Here is a 22,490-nt window from a genome sequence, read left to right on the forward strand (position 1 = left end):
TAACCGTCACCCTATCCTGGGTGCTGGCAGACGCGGTACGGCATTGCTACACAGTAGCAGCAACCCCTTGCCTTGTGGCAGCAGACGGTACAATACGACTGGTAGCCATCATCGTCATGTCCGAGGTGCTCCTGGCCATGTCGGCTGGGAGCGCCTAGACAGACATGGGCGCAGGGACTAAATTTGGAGTGACTTGACCAGGTCATTCTCTTTGGTCCTGCAGTCAGTCCTATTGAACCCTCTTATGGTGAGCAGGCAGGCGATACGGATTGCTAGCAGTCGTACTGTATCATCTTCTGCCGGGCAGGCAAGAGATGAGGATGGCTAGCAGTCGTACTGTACCATCTTCTGCCGAGCAGCCATGAGATGTGGATGGCATGCAGTCCTTCTGCACCGTCTGCTGCCAGCCAAAGATGTAAAAGATAGATGGAGTGGATCAAAACAAGAAATAGACCAGATTTGTTTTGTATTCATTTGCTTCCCCCCCTCCCCCATCTAGGGGACTCATTCCTCTAGGTCACACTGCAGTCACTCACAGAGAAGGTGCAGCGAGGTAAATCTAGCCATGTATCAATCAGAGGCCAGGCTAACCTCCTTGTTCCAATAAGAACAATAACTTAGGTGCACCATTTCTTATTGGAACCCTCCGTGAAGTCCTGCCTGAAATACTCCTTGATGTAAAGACACCCCCTTTGTTGATTTTAGCTCCCTGAAGCCAACTCTGTAAGCCGTGTCGTCAGTCGCCCCTCCCTCCGTCAGAGCAACGGCAGACAATCATTCCGTGCGTTTTTTCTGTGCGGACGCCATACCAAGGCAAGCATGGAGGCCGCTCAGCTCACTTTGGCAATTAGGAGCACATTAAACCCCACACGCATTATCCAGCAGTATATGCAGCACCAGAACCTGGCAAAGCGATACCGGGCGAGGAGGCGACATCAGCGCGGTCACGTGAGTGATCAGGACATGGACACAGATTTCTCTGAAAGTATGGGCCCTGCCAATGCATGCATCATGGTGCTAATGGGGCAGGTTCATGCTGTGGAACGCCGATTCTGGGCTCGGAAAACAAGCACAAACTGGTGGGACCGCATAGTGTTGCAGGTCTGGGATGATTCCCAGTGGCTGCGAAACTTTCGCATGCGTAAGGGCACTTTCATGGAACTTTGTGACTTGCTTTCCCCTGCCCTGAAGCGCATGAATACCAAGATGAGAGCAGCCCTCACAGTTGAGAAGCGAGTGGCGATAGCCCTGTGGAAGCTTGCAACGCCAGACAGCTACCGGTCAGTTGGGAATCAATTTGGAGTGGGCAAATGTATTGTTGGGGCTGCTGTGATGCAAGTAGCCCACGCAATCAAAGATCTGCTGATATCAAGGGTAGTGACCCTGGGAAATATGCAGGTCATAGTGGATGGCTTTGCTGCAATGGGATTCCCTAACAGTGGTGGGGCCATAGACGGAACCCATATCCCTATCTTGGCACCGGGGCACCAAGCCGCCGAGTACATAAACCGCAAGGGGTACTTTTCAATAGTGCTGCAAGCTCTGGTGGATCACAAGGGACGTTTCACCAACATCAACGTGAGATGGCCGGGAAAGGTACATGACGCTCGCATCTTCAGGAACTCTGGTCTGTTTCAAAAGCTGCAGGAAGGGACTTTATTCCCAGACCAGAAAATAACTGTTGGGGATGTTGAAATGCCTATATGTATCCTTGGGGACCCAGCCTACCCCTTAATGCCATGGCTCATGAAGCCATACACAGGCAGCCTGGACAGTAGTCAGGAGCTGTTCAACTACAGGCTGAGCAAGTGCAGAATGGTGGTAGAATGTGCATTTGGACATTTAAAGGCGCGCTGGCGCAGTTTACTGACTCGCTTAGACCTCAGCGAAACCAATATTCCCACTGTTATTACTGCTTGCTGTGTGCTCCACAATATCTGTGAGAGTAAGGGGGAGAGGTTTATGGCGGGGTGGGAGGTTGAGGCAAATCGCCTGGCTGCTGGTTACGCGCAGCCAGACACCAGGGTGGTTAGAAGAGCACAGGAGGGCGCGGTACGCATCAGAGAAGGTTTGAAAACCAGTTTCATGACTGGCCAGGCTACGGTGTGAAAGTTCTTTTTGTTTCTCCTTGATGAAACCCCCCGCCCCTTGGTTCACTCTACTTCCCTGTAAGCTAACCACCCTCCCCTCCTCCCTTCAATCACTGCTTGCAGAAGCAATAAAGTCATTGTTGCTTCACATTCATGCATTCTTTATTCATTCATCACACAAATAGGGGGATGACTACCAAGGTAGCCCAGGAGGGGTGGTGGAGGAGGGAAGGAAAATGCCACACAGCACTTTAAAAGTTTACAACTTTAAAATTTATTGAATGACAGCCTTCTTTTTTTTGGGCAATCCTCTGTGGTGGAGTGGCTGTTTGGCCGGAGGCCCCCCCACCGCATTCTTGGGCGTCTGGGTGTGGAGGCTATGGAACTTGGGGAGGAGGGCGGTTGGTTACAGAGGGGCAGCAGTGGCAGTCTGTGCTCCAGCTGCCTTTGCTGCAGCTCAACCATACACTGGAGCATACTGGTTTGGTCCTCCAGCAGCCTCAGCATTGAATCCTGCCTCCTCTCACCACGCTGCCGCCACATTTGAGCTTCAGCCCTGTCTTCAGCCCGCCACTTACTCTCTTCAGCCCGCCACCTCTCCTCCCGGTCATTTTGTGCTCTCCTGCACTCTGACATTATTTGCCTCCACGCATTCATCCGTGCTCTGTCAGTGTGGGAGGACAGCATGAGCTCGGAGAACATTTCGTCGCGAGTACGTTTTTTTTTCTTTCTAAGCTTCACTAGCCTCTGGGAAGGAGAAGATCCTGTGATCATTGAAACACATGTAGCTGGTGGAGAAAAAAAAAGGGACAGCGGTATTTAAAAAGACACATTTTATAAAACAGTGGCTACACTCTTTCAGGGTAAACTTTGCTGTTAACATTACATACATAGCACATGTGCTTTCGTTACAAGTGTTTTCAAAACATGTGTTTTCGTTTCGCATTTTGCCTCCCCCCACCGCGTGGCTACCCTCTCAACCTTCCCCCCTCCCTGTGGCTAACAGCGGGGAACATTTCTGTTTAGCCACAGGCAAACAGCCCAGCAGGAATGGGCTCCTCTGAGTGTCCCCTGAAGAAAAGCACTCTATTTCAACCAGGTGATCATGAATTATATCTCACTCTCCTGAGGATAACACAGAGAGATAAAGAACGGATGTTGTTTGAACGCCAGCAAACATACACTGCAATGCTTTGTTGTACAATGATTCCCGAGTATGTGTTACTGGTCTGGAGTGGTAAAGTGTCCTACCATGAAGGACGCAATAAGGCTGCCCTCCCCAGAAACCTTTTGCAAAGGCTTTGGGAGTACATCCAGGAGAACCGCGAATGCCAGGGCAAAGTAATCCTTTCACATGCTTGCTTTTAAACCATGTATAATATTTTAAAAGGTACACTCACCGGAGGTCCCTTCTCCGCCTGCTGGGTCCAGGAGGTAGCCTTGGGTGGGTTTGGGGGGTACTGGCTCCAGGTCCAGGGTGAGAAACAGTTCCTGGCTGTCGGGAAAACCGGTTTCTCTGCTTGCTTGCTGTGAGCTATCTACTACCTCATCATCATCATCATCATCATCATCTTCTTCGTCCCCAAAACCTGCTTCCGTATTGCCTCCATCTCCATTGAAGGAGTCAAACAACACGGCTGGGGTAGTGGTGGCTGAACCCTCTAAAATGGCATGCAGCTCATCATAGAAGCGGCATGTTTGGGGCTCTGACCCGGAGCGGCCGTTCGCCTCTCTGGTTTTCTGGTAGGCTTGCCTCAGCTCCTTCAGTTTCACGCGGCACTGCTTCGGGTCCCTGTTATGGCCTCTGTCCTTCATGCCCTGGGAGATTTTGACAAGGTTTTGGCATTTCGAAAACTGGAACGGAGTTCTGATAGCACGGATTCCTCTCCCCAAACAGCGATTTTAAAATCGTACCTCCCGTTCGGTCCATGCTGGAGCTCTTTTGCGATTCTGGGACTCCATCATGGTCACCTGTGCTGATGAGCTCTGCATGGTCACCTGCAGCTTGCCACGCTGGCCAAACAGGAAATGAGATTCAAAAGTTCGCGGTTCTTTTCCTGTCTACCTGGCCAGTGCATCTGAGTTGAGAGTGCTGTCCAGAGCGGTCACAATGGAGCACTCTGGGATAGCTCCCGGAGGCCAATACCGTCTAATTGTGTCCACAGTACCCCAAATTCGAGCTGGCAAGGCCGATTTAAGTGCTAATCCAGTTGTCAGGGGTGGAGTAAGGAAATCGATTTTAAGAGTCCTTTAAGTCGAAATAAAGGGCTTCATCGTGTGGACGGGTGCAGGTTTACATCGATTTAATGCTGCTAAATTCAACCTAAAGTCCTAGTGTAGACCAGGGCTAATGCAACTTAACTGACATCAGTGGGAGTTGTGTGCTTTTCTGCAGGTGGTACATCACACTATATGATTAATATTTGGATATTATTTACTCCTATGCTTTGGTCTTCAGTATTTTGAAGGTTAATGATGTGTGTGTGAGTTTAAGTCTTGGAATACTTGCATGTTTACTTCTATCAGGCATTGGTTATGGGTTGGTTATTTCATATAACTCTTATGTTATTACTGTTATCTGTGGGTGCTCCCACATATGCTACCATTTCAGGGAGTATTTGGGATTCTTGATAACTTCCTCCTCTCTCCTACACCAAGTTTTATAGGTTGGGCTGGTAATACTGCCTTGTAAAGTTGGTCTACACTTCCAGTTATAAGACTCTGTTTTCAGCTGTTTATAACTTTATGAAACTAACCATTTGGATGGAATTTTTCATGCTCAGTAATTGCCTCAGGCTGAATGTTTTTGGAAAATTTCATCCAAAACAATTTAGCATTTGCAAGAAAAAGGCTAGGTAAAAAATTTGTTGTTTTGCCCATATTAAAAAATTCTCGAGACCTCTTCTTTGAAGTACTACAGTACCCCTACACTTTGGAGCAGGGGCTTGAAATTTGGTAGGAGATTGGCCTATGTATCGGTGATGTGCCTTTTCTTGTTCCAAATTTGGTCAAGTTATAAGTCTTAAAAAAAAATCACAGTTTGCACATGGTCAGCAGAGGTTTCTTCTATTTTAGCAGTTCAAATTCCTGAAGATTCTATCTCATTGGCTGGGCAAGGAGACAGGAAGCTGGGGGAAGGCAGGCGGGGACTGAGTGGGCAAGGGGCCTGAGCCTGGGACACTGGGAGCCAGTTGGTTGGGGAGGTACACTGAGGTCAGATGATGACCTGAGGGGCAGAGGGAGACTGGTGGGACAAGGAGATTGGGACTAAGAACCAGTGAGGAGGGAATGGGGGGCAGGAGACACAGATCTGGCAAGGAACGAGGGTGAATGGGGGAAGAACTGGGACTAGCTAAGAAGAGAGACTTGGAACAAAAAGCAAGGGAGACATGAAGGGACAGTAGAATTGGATAGGGAGACTGGGACTGGAAGCAAGTGGGTAGAGACAGATCAGACAAGGAGCAGGGGTGTGAGGGCTGATACTGGCTGGGTGTGGGGAAGGGTCAGACTAGGAGCTGGGGACGGGGAACTGGGACATGAACAGTGAGCTAAGAGTAGGATGTGAGGACTGTCTGGGCAAGGAAACTGGGACTGGGTAGACAAGGAAACAGACTGAAAAAAGAAGCTAGTTATGGAGAAGAGACATGACTGGGACAGGGACAGGTTGGAGGGTATGAAGCAGAAGGGATCAAACTTGGGGGAACAGGAAGAAGAGTCTGTTTATACTAGAACATACCCCCATCCAGACCTGATGCCACATGATGGCATTTCTTTTGTTTTCAGTTTGCTTTTTTTAAAAACCTAGGAAATCACCCACAAAAAAGAATTCTAGCTTTTCAAACTTGATAGTGTTCTTTAAATGTTTATTTTTGTGTGGAATGATGATAGTATGTTTAATTCATACTCACATTTACACAGCCCAATATAGTCAGCAGCACCATTCCTTGTCATGGTATTTCAGTGTTTTGTTTGATTATTGCTTGGCTATTGTGCTATGATTGATATTTGTATTATGGCATGAAAATATTCAAACTGAAAGAAGTTTTAGAAACTAATGAAACTGCCAGTGCTGCTGCTTGTGCTTGCATAAGCATTAGTCTCATTAGTAACATTACATTAATCTCAGATACAATATTGCATTCAGCATATATTTAATGGTCTATCTAAGTTTTTTTCTCCACATAAGTATATAATCAAATTAGTCCCTAATTTTGCACTTCACATTGAGTTTACTGCACTTTGAGCCCTACTGTGTATTTACTGAGATAAATGCATAGAAAAAATATATTCTGTATTACCAGGGAAATATACATTAATCTCTCTTATATTACAGTGACACCATTTCCACTGCAATACTTCAGGTTTTGTCAGAGTTTTTATCATGAACTCTTATTTTTAGAGGTTTATAAATCAGCTATTTCTGTGGGAACTTGAAACTTGGCATAATGAACACCATAGCCAGGGGTGAAAGTAATATTAAACTCTTACCGGTAATGGGGCCCGGCTCTGGGCCCCCGGAAAGGGCGGGGCCTTGGGCAGAAGGGGTGGGGCTTTTTACTGGTATGCCGTACTGGCCCGTACCAGCCTACTTTCACCCCTGACTATACCCTCCCCCATATCCCTCCAAAACCAGTTCTTTACTGTTGTGTTTTTGTGTGTAGGTCCTCTGTCTGCAATATAGATCAGTGGTTCTCAGCCTCGGGTACATGTACCCTTGGGGGTACGCAGAGGTCTTCCGGGGGTATATCAACTCATCTAGATATTTGTCTAGTTTTACAACAGGCTACATAAAAAGGATGAGTGAAGTCAGTACAAACTAAAATTTCATACAATGACTTGTATATACTGCTCTATATACTATACACTGAAATGTAAGTACAATATTTATATTCCAATTGATTTATTTTATAATTATATAGTAAAAATGAGACCATAAGCAATTTTTAAGTAATAGTGTGCTGTGACACTTTTGTATGTTTATATCTGATTTGTAAGCAAGTAGTTTTTAAGTGACGTGAAACTTGGGGGTACGCAAGAGAAATCAGTCTCCTACAAGGGGTACAGTAGCCTCGAAAGGTTCAGAAGCACTGATGTACATTATGCACTGTTGATATTTAGATTACTTACATTGTAAACTCTTTGGGGCAGGGACCGCCTTTTTTGCTTTAGTTTTGTACAGCATCTGGCACAATGGGGTCCTGGTCCGTAACAGTGGCTCCTATGTGCTACTGTAACATAAATAATAATCAAAAGAACATTCAGATTTGAAAACCTATTTGTAATCATTTAATTGTGTGCATTTACAGCATGCATTTATGCTTATTAATAAAATAAAATAATAATAATACAGTATGTGGAGCAGATTCTGATCTCAGGTACACCAGTTTAAATCCAGAGTCCATATTTTGACAGTAATTCCACTGGAGTCATATTCATATTTTGACAGTTTCTATATTGTAAAACTAAATGATACAGTTCATTACTAGTCATCTATTCCTAGTAGTATATTATTATTTTATAAATTTCATGCACAGTTGCATTAATGTAGGAGTATTTCTCACAACCTGAGAATCTACAGACTGTTGTGTGTTGCAGGTTAGCCAAAAGGGAGAAAACTTATGACGTTGAGTAGCCTTTCAGTAGACAGCTTTCCAGGATATGTTAAGTAAATTTAAATATAATGATTTGAATTCCTGAATTCCCAGCTATACCCAATAAGTGATGGAAACAGTTGAGGTGGCAGGCTGTAAAGGCACAATTTGTCCCTGACTCTGAGGAAAATCCTATGCTGTTTCTTCAATCATAATAGCCCCCAAGATGCTTTTAATGCTGGCAAGATCACTGGATGCCCTTTTACTAATGACATACCCTATAAATTGGAGGTGGAGGTAGATAGGCATTGCTGTAGAGCTAGTAATGTCAACCAAAGATTCTCTTGTGCACGAGAAATCTTCAGATACCCACTAAAAGCAGCTTCCTGGTCTCTTTGCACCACTGGTCCTGTATTTCTTACACACCATTACTTATTAACTATTAAAAACTAGGGTATGTATTTTAAAAACTATTTAAGCATAACTATGCTTAAGCACAATTATGCAGGATTTGCTTACAGACACATATCAGGAGGCATTTACAATAGACATTTGCTAATGTCTATCTAGGCTAAAGAAATTCTGTGAAGAAAGAAGGGTGGCATTTCAGAAAACAGGACAGATGAAATAGCTGTTGATTCAACAGCTGGAGATATATGTAGAATATGAAACAGGAATAGAAACTAATAACCCTGGTGCTAAAGGATCCGGGAGCACTACAACAGTCCCCTCTTGCTTGTAACTTGTACTTTTGAATATTGGGCCAGCTCCTCAGCTGGTAGAAATTAGTCTAGCTTTATTGACATCACTTGAAAAGCTCTGATTGAAAAGCTGTGTTTTGATCAGCTCCTACCCTCATTGACGTCCACAGCAAAACTCTCTGATTTCAGTGGCAGCAGGATCGGGTTAATTAGAAAAAAATACAACTGCCTGTGGACACACGTGAAGCACCTGCATTTTTTGCCCTCATGAGAGCTATATCTGTTTTGCTTTTTCCAATAACAGACGCAAATGACCACAACACTAATATTTACTTTAATTTCTATGTTTCTTAATAGCTGTATAGAATATTTATTGTAGTTTGCGCTAACTAGCAAAATACACAGTTCTCTCTTCACCCTAGAGTTACAGGGAGATGGTGGCTGCATTTGGTTTTTGGGTCAGACTTACATACATTCCCTTTAAAGACTCTACCACCCTTCCACATGCAACTTTCCAAAGGGATAGTTTTGATGGGTACACTGGATGCATGACCTGCTGGTATCAGATGGGAAGTGGAATTTTCTTTCCTTATGCAGGTACACAGATTTCTGCAGAATTGATGTTTGAAACTCACTAATTTTAATTCACTGGGGAGTGTGAATCTTTTCTCCTTTTTTGATTCACACTGATTCAGATTATGTGAAACTCACCCAACGGCCCTGGTTGAAACCCATGTGAATCAGAGTGTTCCACTTGGTTTCAACACAGAACATTAAACTGGGCCAGGATCACACAGCAAAACTTTCATGGACCATGACCAAAGATCCCTGCTTGTAATATAATTCGGAATCAGGGGTCTATTAGGAAAATTTCACACAGACTTTGACTCTATATTTTCAAATCCAATGCAACCCATTCCTTTAGCAAAATAGATAAGAAAATAGCAGACACAGATAAAGCCTATTAGAATTATTTAGTAATTGTTTACATGATTCCTAAAATTTAGCTTTATGACATCATAGTCAAATAGGAGCCAAGAAGTAGAAATGGGGTCAGGAGAAAATATGAATACATTTACTCTTCCCAAACAGAGGTGGGGGAGAAGGAACAGTGAGGAAGGACGAGTCAAGCATCCCCTGCTGCTGTTTCATTACAGTGTAGCAAGATGCTTAAAACATTCATCAGGCAGCTCAGCAGTAGTCTAGCCCCCCTGCTAAAACTATGACCAGGACAAAATTACCACCTGTCCTTCTGACAGTAATCCTGGGTAGATGCTTTTGTGAAGTAGCTGTCCTGTATTTGAGAGGTCGCATGCATAACTGCATCCTTTCACCCTGATCCTGAACTCATCATCATATCGGATTTACATTGTTACTCATTCGCAGTATGTATACTGCACTCTCTATTTTAATGGATTGGGTCATATCTTCCTTATAAAAAGAAAAGGAGTACTTGTGGCACCTTAGAGACTAACAAATTTATTTGAGCATAAGCTTTCGTGAGCTACAGCTCACTTCATCTGATGAAGTGAAACATTGAAAGCAGAATTCTGCAACCTACAGATATCATAATAAAAACAGGATGATGTTAGGTAAGGAGATATTGTTATGCCTACATCACTGTTAGAATTACACAATAACTTGTTTGAATTAAGAAAACTAAAGTGTGTGTATAGGGGAGGGAGGAAAGGCAAAGGAGCTGCAAAATATCCTCAGAACTTTTCTATTTTTTGATTGCACCCAAATGTTGAGAACATAAGAACAGCCATACCAGATGAGACTAATGGGCCATCTAGCCCATTAGCGTGTCTGACAGTGGCCAGTGCCAGATGCTTCTGGCAGTTGAAGATTTAGGGTCACCCGGATCATGGGGTGTCCCTGACCCTCTTGGCTAATAGCCATTTATGAACATATCCTCCTTGAAGAATTGAATGCTTAGTCTGTATAAATATGATTTCTACTAATTAGTTGATCTGACTGAATCCTTAGAAGTATGGGTGCTTATTTGAAGCCCTCCAGGTTGCCTTACTACAGCTGTGCAAAATTGTTTTCATTTTGCAAGTAGTCACTTAACAAAAACCTTTGAGTTTTTACCAAAAAAAAAAAAAAAAAAAAAGATATTTACCGTTCTTGCTAACTCTGTTAACAAATACACCTTTCAGAACAATAATGAAAAATTCTAGCCTTAGAACAAAATTGTAAATTTTAATATATTTGTTCCAAGCAGAAAACACTTTTGCAATAAAATTTTGTCATAGCAAAAGACAACAAGAGGGTGATTTTCTTTTGTTGTCTGAAAGAATACATTTTTATGTCTTTCACTCAGTTCAGAAAGATCCTTATAATTTTTCTTCACCCTCAAATCACTCCTGTCCTACCAACAAGCTCCCTAACCTTTTAACTTCTCCTCCAATCATGTGCCTGGATTAGGAGTGTCCCAGAATGCATTGCCCCCTTGCTTCTTTCTACCCACCATATTAGCCTAGGGAAGCACCTGTCTAAACTTTTTTTCACACCTCAAGGTAGGTTTGGGATTGGTTCTTGTTACAATAGTTCTGATATTTTCAGAGCTGGTACTTCTACCCTCTAATATTGAGTAAAGAACTATTTGCTATAAAACTTCTAGATACCTTTATAATTTATATCCAGGGAATAGTTGTTTTACATGGATAATATGGGGGATAGTACTGGCCAAAATTTTCAAGATACCTAGTGATTTGGGGTGCACCAATTTTTGGATTCTCAGTTTGAAACACTTATTTGCAGAGGGTCATCACTCAGCATTTGCTGGTACATCAAGTTGGACACCCAAAAATTGAGGTATCCAAAATCACTGGGCACCTTCAAAAATCTTGATCATGATTTAGATTTTAAAAACAAACAGTAAAATATCAGACATATTCAGTGAGTTCTTGCAAGGATATGGTTCCAAAGCAGAGAGTAGCACACTGTTTAAATAATTGGTCAATTAATATTACTGTTGATGCTAGGTTAGATTCATTCCCAGGTGTATGCCAACCTCCACCTGCATCATCCCAAATGCAGCATCCCAGCAGAGGAGAGTCTACCTGCAGGGGAGAGAGGTGTAGCACAAAGTGCCTGTGACTTCCAGTTTATATCTGTGGGACTACTTGAATGATTAAGCTGAGCAGGATTCTACCTAAGTGACTGTAACATTCAAATAAAATAATCAGAGGGTGCTTGTAGTGCATTTCACCCTGTTATAGATGGTACAGTGATGAGGCTTATAACTTCCTGTTTTCAGCATTTCCACCTAAAACCTTGACCAAACCTTGAATGATGAATGATTTACAAATCACGATAATTTATTGTAGATTTTTTAATGTAAGTCAAACTTTGAAATTAGAATTTTAAATCAATTTTAGTTTGTTGGAATAGGGCTGTTGTAGAGTCTCATTTTTTTATAAGCAGTTTCTATTAGCCTAGCATAGTTATTTATATATTTGTGTTGTCCTCCTGGTCTTGTTTTGTTTTCCTTAATGAGCAATTTATGGTCTCCTTGTGGGTGCAATTTTTAATATAATAATTTTTAGAACTGCACTTAAAAAAAATCCCAACTCACAGACACTCTCTGTTTTCTTTCCCAAGTTCCTTTCTAGGACTTCCAGTACTATAAACTTTTCGTAGGTTTACAATCCCTTATTACTGTTTATTATCTATATTGTGTCAGAGAGTGCACACAAATGCAGAAAAGAACAAGATAAATTGTATCTTCTTATCTTTGGATTCTATTACTGGCCAATCTCTCCACTTTTGACAGGCTGCAGAGACTCTGGCCAGAATCCTTGCCTCAAGTTTCCAGTGCCATGGTCCATGGCTGCACAGGAAAGGATTGGTGTAATGAGGTAGATGAGCAAAATGGGCTCTATAATATAAATAGAGTAGGCAGTCACCTAAGGTTTCAAAATTTTACAGGCAGCAAAATGTTCAGTAACTTGTTCATGCGATGACTGTGGGGTGGTAGGGAAAGACATTTGTCAGTTTATATAGAGCAATTGCTATTCCTGATTGAGGTGAATCAAGGGTTATATCGGAGAGCCCTATAATAAATGCTTGTTGGTAGGCAGAAAAACTGATGTTAGCAATGAACAGGCTAATCTAGGGGCTTTGGAGGAGGCGGAATGCCACATCAGGTATAAGGGATTGAGGGTTTTTAAATAGCCAAACCTGAGCTTTAGTTTTCTGTTTGTGAAAAACTCCCCTGTGGAGTTTTTTTTGGGTTGTTAAAATCAGTTTAACTCAAACGCCTGACAATAAGCACTTGGGAGCAAAGCTGTCTCTTTGAAAGTCTTTTGTTGTGTGACTGAATTGGCCAACTCTGTCAGTTTAGAAGGTTGCTTAAACAAACAATTAAGGTTTGCTATTGATGTTGCAGACTGAAGTGCAAAACATGAAAACTTTCTCTTTCCTCAAGAATATATTAAGAGCAAAACAAACAAAACATTTCCATTCCCCTTTCCCTATATCATTGACTTAGGCAACTTGATCATTATATATCTGCTCCTTCCACTTACACCTTCCAGTTTCTCATTCAAGTTAAGTCAGTAGCTAGCTGGGACCCCATTTCCTGGGGCCAGATTCATTATTGTCCTGCACTTTGTGTAGTCATTTACATCAGTGTAAAGTAAGCGTAAAACACTATGAAACCAGAATGAGGGCATTTTACATCCAAAACTCTTTAGGATAGAGGCCATCTTTTTGTTATGTGTGTACAGCGCTTAACACAGGGGGGTCCCAATTCCTGACTGGGCCCTTTAGGTGTCACCAACATGCAAAATAATAAATAAGAACTCTGCACTCAGTGTAAATAACTACACAAGACATATGGCAATCATGAATTAGAGCCATGCTTTCTATTACTGTTATTTATTATTTGTACAGAGGTAGCACCTTGGAGCCCCAGTCATGGACCAGGACCCCATTGTGCTAGGTGCTGTACAAACAGAGAACAAAAAGACAATCTCTGGAAAGATTAGTGTGCTGTCAATTTGAAGTTCATCAATGTTAGAAGAAAGTTATCCTGAAAGGATTTTTCAGTTGGAAGCTAGTGAGGTCCTTTAACTTCTGTAAAACCAAGATTGTTAACAAATATTATTTATTAAAGCTGACCAAAATTTTTCACATGAAATGATTTTTACACAGGAAAACAGTCTTTAAAGAAAAACTTCTGTGTGGAAAATTATTATCAAAACATTTTGGTTTTGTGTGTAAAATTTTCCACAATATTTATTATTAAAATTTTAATCAAAATAATTTTCAAATTTTCCATTTATTGAAAAATGCATTTTCTTATTAAGAAAGGTTTTCAGTAAATTAAACATTCTGAAAATGATTTCAATAAAAATCTTTGTTAAAGATATTGTGAAAATTTTGCAAGAAATTGAAAATGGATCCATTTTAGAATCACAGAATCATAGAAATATAGGACTAGAATGGACCTTGCAAAGTCATAAAGTCCAGCCTCCTGCACTGAGCTAGGACCAAGTAAACCTAGACCATCCCTGACAGGTGTTTGTCTAATTTGTTCTTAAAAACCTCCAATGATGGGGATTCCAGAACCTCTCTTGGAAACCTACTGCAGAACATAATCACTCTTACAGTTAAAAAGTGTTTCCTAATATCTAAGCTCAACCTCCCTTACTGCATATTAAGCCCATTACTTCTTGTCCTACCTTCAGTGGACATGAAGAAAATTTCTCACAATCTTCTTTATAACAGCCCTTAACATATCTGACCACTGTTATCAGGTTCCCCCTCAGTCTTCTTTTCTCAAGACCAAACATGCCTAGGTTTTTTTGGCCTTTCCTCATAGATAGGTTTTCTAAATCTTTTATCATTTTGGTTGCTCTCCTCTGGAGACTCTCCAACTTGTCCACCTGTTTTCTAAAGTATGATGCCCAGAATTGGACACAGAACTCTAGATGAGGCCATACCAGTGCTGAGTACTGTGAGACAATTACTCCTATGTCTTATATACGAGACTCCTGTTAATAGATCCCTGAATGATCTTAGCCTTTTTTGCAACTGTATGACATTGTTGACTCATATTCAGTTTGTGACCCACTATAATCCCAAGATCCTTTTCAGCAGTACTAGCCAGCTATTTCCCATTCTGTAGTTGTGTATTTGATTTTTCCTTTCTAAGTGAAGTACTTTTTGCACTTCTCTTTATTGAGTTTCATTTTGTTGAATTTGTCTCCAATTTGTCAAGGTTGTTTAGCATTCTAATCCTGTCCTCCAAAATGCTTGTAACTCCCTCCTTCCCCTCAGCTTGGTGTCATATGCAGATTTTATAAGTGTATTCTCTACTCCATTATACAAGTTGTTAATGAAAATATTGAGTAGTGCTAGACCCATGACAGACCCTCCAGGACCTAAATAGATATGCCCTCTGAGTTTGAGTTTGACAGTGAACCACTGATAACTACTCTTTGAGTACAGTCTTTTAACCAGTTGTGCAACCACCTTACAGTAATATCATCTAGACCACATTTCCCTAGTTTGCTTATGAGAATGTCATGTGTTACTGTGTCAAAAGCCTTACTAAACTCAATATATATCACTTCTACTGCTTCCCCCAATCCACTAGGCCAGTCACTCTGTCAAAGAAAAGTTAGGTTGGGTTGACATGATTTGCTCTTGACAAATCCATTCTGGCTATTCCTTAAAACCCTATTCTCCTCTAGGATACAAACTGAGTGTTTAATAATTTGTCCCAAAATCTTTTGAGATATCTATCCTGGTCTATAATTCCCTGGGTTCTCTTTGTTCCCCTTTGTAAAGATTGGTACTATGTTTGCCCTTCTGCAGTCCTCTGGGACCTCACTTGTCCTCCATGAGTTCTTGAAGATAATGCCAACAATTCCAAGATTGTTTCAGTCCCTTAAGTACCCTGAATTTCATCAGGTCCTGCTAACTTGAATAGATCTAATTTATCTAAATAATCTTTAACTTGTTCTTTCCCTATTTTGGCTTGCATTCCTTTCCCTTTGTAGTTAATAATAATTGTGTTGAGTATCTGGTCATCATTAACCTTTTTAGTTAATATTGAAGTAAAATAAGCATTGAACACCTCAGTCATCTTGATGTCAACAGTTATTAGCTCACTTTCCCCAGTAAGCAGAGGACCCACACTATCCAGTGTCTTTCTCTTGCTCCTAGTGTATTTATAGAATCTCTAGCTCTCTGCTAAAGTCACCTTTTTTATGCTTATCTATGGGTGTTTGTCACTGGGCCCCTTTGAATCTAGTTTTGAACCCATTTTGGCTCAAAGAATGACAGTTCAATCTCTGCTTTCCCTTGTTCCAGGGAAGAAAGTAATATGCGCCAGCCCTTTGCTTGGTACAACTTATTTCTCCTTCTGTGCCAGCTCAGCTGTGCTGTCTCATGTTTCATGTACCGCGTGCTGGGCAATAACAGGAGAAGAATCCATGTTTTGAAAACTAAACAGACTCTTCATTAAAAGAACTTTCTTACAGAAATGCATTCCAACCATATGCACATACACTGACCACTGACTTCCTGGTGCCTCCTGCAAATTCTACCTTCCTGAAATCTGTGCTCCACCCTCCAAATACCATGCAGGTTCCTACAGCTGGGACATGGAGGGGGAAGAGTGGAGACAAGGCTCCCCCTACTCTTTGCCCTCCCATGGCAGGAGAGTTGGGACCCACTAGTAGTTGCTCTATCCTTTGCAATATAGGTAACAAGTGCAGGGAGTAAGGGGATCCTTACACTCCTTTACTCCCCTGATCAAGTAGAGTTGCCTACTTTCTGAACAGAAAACTGAACACCTCTGCCCCACTGCTACCCTGCCCCTTCCTGAGGCCCCGCTCCTGCCCCACCGCTTCTCCAAGGCCCCGCCCCTGCTCACTCCATCCCCCTCCCTCCATCACTCACTCTCCCCCACTCCCACTCATTTTCACCAGCTGAGCAGGGGGTTGGGATGCGGTAGGAGGTGAGGGCTTCGGGGTGGAGCCAGAAATGAGTGGTTCGGAGTGTGGGAAGGGGCTTCAGGCTGGGGCACAGGTATAGGGTGTGTGAGGAGGTATGGGCTCTGGGCTGGGGGTGTGGGCTCTGGGATAGGGCCAGAAATGAGGGGTTTAGGATGCAGGTGGGGCCTTCGGACTGGGGTGTGGGGGGTGAGGGATCCTGCTGGGAGTGCGGGCTCTGGTGTGGGGCTGGGGTTGAGGGGCTCCGAGTACAGGAGGTGGTGCGGACTCTGGGAGGGAGTTTGGGTGTGGGAAGGGGCTCAGGGCTAGGGCAGGGGGTTAGGGATGAAGAGTGCAGGCTCTGGGAGGGAGTTAGGGTGTGGGAGGGGGTTCCAACCTGGAGCAGAAGATTGGAGTGCATGAGGGGGTTCAGCGTGCCGTCTCCGGGCAGCGCTTACCTCAGGCAGCTCCCGGAAGTGTCCAGCATGTCCATCTCCTAGACAGAGGTGCGGCCAGGCGGCTCTGTGTGCTGCCCGTACCTCTGTGGTTCCCGGCCAGTGGGAGCTGCGGAGCTGGCACTTGGGGTGGGAGCAGCATGCAGAGCCCCCATGACCATGCCTCTGCCTAGGGGCCAGAGGGAAATGCCAGCTGCTTCTGGGAATTTTTCAGAGCCAGGGCAAGCAAGGAGCCTGCTTATCCCCACTGCACTGATCAGACTTTTAACAGCTCGGTCAGCAGTGCTGACCAGAGCCGCCAGGATCCCTTTTCGACCGGGCATTCCGGTCAAAAAACTTGTACATAGGACGCCTGGCCATCCCATGTACAAGTGAGCAGAAAGGGCCATGCTCTGACTAAGAAAGTTTTCCATATCCTGAACATTCTCTGCCTTCCCTTATATGCATATTACAGATTTGTTTGCACAGCTAACAGCACTTACTCTCCTGACATTTAAAGATCTTACTCCTATTGCAAAAGACATTGGGGTGGGAAGTCACGATGCCTGTAGCTTTAAAAAAATATTTTTTGCTTAAATACAATTATTTTTGTGCTGTTTTTACCTACCAAGCCTGGAAGCATTTTATTTATTTATTTATTTATTTATTTGATAGAACATTTGGAGAAGGCAGGAGGTGTTTTGTGGGAAGTAGTAATGAAAGATTCATGAAGGATTAAAAATAGTGGGGAGGGGGGTTGGGTTTAATTCAGAATCTCTTCATATTTCCCCTTCACTTCCTTCCCTATTTATACTGAATATAAACATAGGGCTTCTTCTTCTAAAAAAAAAGTTGAATGAATGAAGAGTGTGTGGGAGTGAAACAAGCAATAAGACCAATGTTTTCCAAAGTGGGTGTCTAAAATCAGACACCTGCATCCATAGTCAGGCACCTAAATGAGTGACCCGACTTTTTCAGAGGTGATGAGCACCTACAACTCCATTCAAAGTCACCAGGAATTGTGGCTGCTCAGTGATGTGAAAACCAAGCTACCTCTTTAGCCTAATTTCAGCCACCTAGGTTTGAACATTTTGGCCAAAGACATTAAAGTTACCTTAAGATTTGCACTTTAGTCAGGACTGAAATCTTTTTCTTTAACATGTTAATGACTGATCATAGTATACAAACAGAGCAATTGAAGGTTAGACTCAGCAGTGGAGGGGAACTACAACTGTCCCATGGGCCTGGGATGGGGCTTGTCCTGAAGCAATGTTACTTGAAGGGCTCCTCCAGCACTGCTGTTTTGGTTCCCTAGCACACTAGGCAACAACACAGAGGGAAACCCTACAAATGTCATATATATATATATATATATATATATATGTCATATAATATCAGGGTTGGAAGGGACCTCAGGAGGTCATCTAGTCCAACCCCCTGCTCAAAGCAGGACCAATCCCCAATTTTTGCCCCAGATCCCTAAATGGCCCCCTCAAGGAATGAACTCACAACCCTAGGTTTAGCAGGCCAATGCTCAAACCACTGAGCTATCCCTCCCCCCAATCATAGAATATCAGGGTTGGAAAGGACCTCAGGAGGTCATCTAGTCCAACCCCCTGCTCAAAGCAGGACCAATCCCCAATTTTTGTCCCAGATCCCTAAATGGCCCCCTCAAGGATTGAACTCACAACCCTGGGTTTAGCAAGCCAAAGCTCAAACCACTGAGCTATCCCTTCCCCCAAAAACAGGAGTCACAGGCCAATAAGCTATGTACTCTATGATCTCTTAATTAATCCATAACAACCAGCAATGAACCTCCATGAACTTTAATTGCTCAACGTCATTGCCTCAGTGCTGAGCACGCACCCCCCAACCTTATTTCGCAGCGCCATCCCTTCCATTTCAGCATCCCAGCAAACATCACTACTGACCCCCATACAACCACAACATTTCTAGATGGATGGCTACCACATCCTGTTCTCTCCCCCTCTTGCCCCATGATAGAGACCCTTGGGGAGGTTCATTAGAGGGAAGGCGCATTCTGATGAAACACAGATGGCTCAGCAGAGCAGAGCTCCTCTCTGCTCTGCTTGCCCCCTCCCAGAACCTTGGAACTCAAGCCCTGTTTCTCCCCATCAGCCCAAAGCCATATTCATTCTTTGTGTACTAGATAACAGACAACCAGCATAGCTCCCCCATACCCAAGCTCCTCCATGTCTCCCCGCCCGTCCTGTTACCCTCTGATCCAACACACCCCCATTCTTCACAAGGCCCTCCCTAACACATCCCTGCTCCACAGCACTGATTTGTATATACCCAAATCAAACAGAGACATGGTAATGGATTCAAAACATAGGGCCATATCCTCCTCCCAACCCTTTGGAGGAGGCATGTCAGGCCATTGTTGGAGTGGTTACACTCTGACAATCCCCAAATGGCATAACAGTCCCTAAGGGAGCCTTACCAGTCAGCATAAATTAGTTAGTTATCCTGAAGCTTCTCTTATTTATGCCAGGGGATGGACAGGCACTAGGAAGTCTCAGGGAAGTGCAAAATTGGAATTATCCCAGGCCCCACCCACCTCGCACTACACACACACACTTGGGTCCTGTGCCAAACTCCAAGATCAGGTATAATAGCAAACTATAGTGTATGCTTCTAGCATTACCTATTACAATCAAGTTATATTTGGCCAGAGCTACCCAAGCAAAAGCCATTTTACCAGGTAAATTCACTTGTATTTAGTATTTTTATGTAAAGATGAAAAAACGAGAATTAAAAGCAGAAAAGTATTGTTTCTTCTTTAAATTATTATTTATTGTTTATATGGTGCCAAATGTGTGAAAAGTACTTTACAGACAGTTATGAAGATAAGAACCTTGACCTAGGTTAGCCCTTCACCTCTACTTTTCAGGGTTCTGGTGATTTGTTTTTGTTTTCTTTCTTTACTATAAATAAGATCAGCACAAAGATGTTGCCATGGTAAGATATTATAATGTACTTAAAGTCACTTGTTACAGTGATGTACCACAGTACCATCTCCATTCATGTGAGTTCTAAGGATGTAGAAAAAATAGCACAGCCAAAAAGTAGATAATTTATTAATTTCATTACAAAGGTTTAGAGTATTTATTTGGTGCACAGTATACATCAGCCAAACATCCTAGCTGCTGACTTCATTTCCTCTGAACTTAATACATTTAATAGCTGAATGGGGCCAAATTTGTTTGCCAAAATCAATGTACTTCTAACCTGAGGCTCAGGTATATTTGCTTATTTGCTGTTTCTTGGCCATCTTTGGCTGGCATCTTTATCTGAGATCCTGCTTTGCAGAAAAGATAAATCAGATAGAACCAAGAAAAACATTAGTCACTGAAATCCAATGATTTATCCACAGCTAAGCTTAATGTTTGGCGGTTCCTTGGCTGAAGAACTATGTGAAATTCCGTGGTTTTACTTTTCTCTCTCTTCTCTCCTACCCTATGCAAAATTAGAGGTTTTCACAAACATTTGCAGATCTGGCTTACGGAGTCAGATGGTAATTATGTGCAGGCACCCATAGTTTCAGTCTCAAAGAGAGTAAAATAAATAAGATTAATCTGGAGGCCAGCATGGCACCTTGATTCTCCCTGCTACTTTTAGAGCCCTGACTCTCTGGGAGACTTGTGAAGTGTGCAGCAGCATTCTCCTAGCTGCCAGAGTGCATAGGATGGAGCTGAACTACAGCCACTAGTGCTGCTGTTAGTTTTAATTAACTTACAGATGTTTAAAGAGAACATTTAGTGAAGCTGTCAGCAGCCCCAGTGGCTGCTGGAAGTGGGAGATATAATTCATATCCACCCTGAACTGATCACCACCAAGAAGAAAACTTCAGACCAACCTGCTAAGTCCACTGGGGAGCTGGGCACCAAGAATCAAAGTAGGATACTACCAGAAGATTATCACTAAATTGTGAGCCCCGTTACTCCCTTGCACGGGCTGCCTGCATCATGGGTAATAACGAATGTGTATACAGGCATGGAGCAGCCTCTAGAGAGCTGCTATGGCCCCTCCTTTGCTTGACTCAACCTTGACTTGACCTCCTCACAGTATGCCAGCCAGCACTGCTGATTCAAAGTACCATGGAAAGTAATCTGTACTAGGTATGGGGACTCTATAGCCAGCTACAGGGACTCCATTGGCTACAATGGAGCTATGATAATTTACACTATCTGAGGATCTGGCCCACTATATGTAAGTAAAATGATATAAAATAAATGTCACCAGGGTCAGAGGAGCCTAAGAGAAAACGCCACTCCATGAGCAAAGCTCACTGGCAGGGGGGATGGTCCAAGCAAGCACCTGGAATTTTGGTGTGAAGTGGTCGGCTAGTTAGAAATGGAATGACAATTTGGTTTGGTTGAGGGTGAGATTGAAAGAATAGTTGTAGCTTAGTAAGGGAAGCTGAGGGTCTAGAGTTGCAACAGAGTGATTAAAGTCTGAATTGGAAGGAAAATGATAGAAAGGTAAAGCACAGATGCAGAGAAGAGCTACTAGGATGAAATGGAGAATATAAAGCCTATCTTACCAGAGATGACTAAACAAGCTTGGCTTGTATAGTTTAGCAGAACAAAGGTTGAAAAGCCATATGATTGCTCTTTATAAATACATTGAGGGGGTAAACATGGGGAGGGAGAAGATCTACTTAAGCTAAAGGACAATATTGGCACAGGAACAAATGGGTATCAAGTTGCCATGAATAAATTTAATCTGGAAATCAGAAAGTTTTTAGCCATCAGAGAAGTGAGGCTCTGGGACAGCCTTCCAATACAAGTAGTGTGGACAAATGGCCTACCTAGTTTTAAAGGGTGTTTGCTAACTTTACAAATGGGATTATCTTGATTGGGTTGCCGGCAATGGCAGGGGACTGGACTTGATGAGGTTCTATCCAGTCCTATATCTCTAGACAGAGCTAGTATACCGTAACAGTTAACTGAAAACTGAGGTTAGGGGCCAGATCTTACTCCTATGAAATCAATGGGAGTCTTTCAATTGACTTCAGTGGGAGGTGGATCAACCCCTAGATCTCAGAAATAGTTAAGAGAAAACTAAAATACATTGGGGAAAGCAATTATATATGCAAACACTATGTTAATACTATTGATGATATTTATTTTAGCAATAGTAAGTTAAGGTAGAGAGTACAGCCAGTATGTTGGGACTGGACAGCAGCTCCTCGGATAGCATATGTTCTACTAGATGGCAAAATTCTTAGTTGGCAAGGGACACATTTTTAAATGATTTTTGCTCTGGGAATGGTAGGATTTTGCCCTGCTTTCTTTAAAATTATGATACTATCAATTGAGATAGTACCTGCATAAAGGCTAAGAAAATCTGAGTGTTATTTGCAGACTTTCTGGGTAAAACATAACCTCATTTCCCCCCATCTTTTAAAATGGGGAAGTTAATACTTACCTATCTCAGAAGCGTTGTGAGTCTCATGTGGAAAGTGGTATTATACTGACTCTAAAGATGAGTTAGGAATGGTATTTTCGGTCCAGATCTTTGAAACTTGGGACTGTCAACATTGGTATTTATAAAGAAAGTGACAACAATGTAAACAAATAAGCATCAGTGTTAAACATAGTGCTAGGTACTTGCAAACAGTGGTGCAAATATCCAGTTATTAATCTTTAACTACTGAATGTGGGATATTCAAAGTAACCTAAATCAATCAGGCACC

At 42.7% G+C, this 22,490-nt stretch overlaps 2 protein-coding genes across 7 annotated transcripts in view; one reads left to right on the top strand and one right to left on the bottom strand.

Annotated features, from left to right (window-relative positions):
* SHISA9 (shisa family member 9) overlaps window positions 1-22,490 on the top strand; it is a 248,845-nt gene that overhangs the window by 72,151 nt on the left and 154,204 nt on the right. The gene's annotated exons all lie outside the window — the stretch shown is intronic.
* Window positions 2,341-22,490, bottom strand: part of LOC125643847 (uncharacterized) — a 43,987-nt gene continuing 23,837 nt past the window's right edge. For 3 of the 5 annotated variants that reach the window (XM_075132761.1, XM_075132760.1, XM_075132759.1), the window contains 3 exons: window positions 7,218-7,318; window positions 3,491-3,908; window positions 2,341-2,878 (listed from right to left, as the gene is read on the bottom strand). In XM_075132761.1, coding sequence (XP_074988862.1) covers window positions 2,358-2,878; window positions 3,491-3,905 — 936 coding nt within the window. In that variant the 5' untranslated portion in view covers window positions 3,906-3,908; window positions 7,218-7,318 and the 3' untranslated portion in view covers window positions 2,341-2,357. Of the gene's footprint in view, window positions 2,879-3,490; window positions 3,986-7,217; window positions 7,319-22,490 lie in introns of those variants that run through there. The other 2 variants (XM_075132763.1, XM_048867061.2) reach the window with 2 other exon arrangements.

This window comes from Caretta caretta, chromosome 10 (genome assembly GCF_965140235.1).
Source record: "Caretta caretta isolate rCarCar2 chromosome 10, rCarCar1.hap1, whole genome shotgun sequence".
NCBI classification, from domain to species: Eukaryota; Metazoa; Chordata; order Testudines; family Cheloniidae; genus Caretta; species Caretta caretta.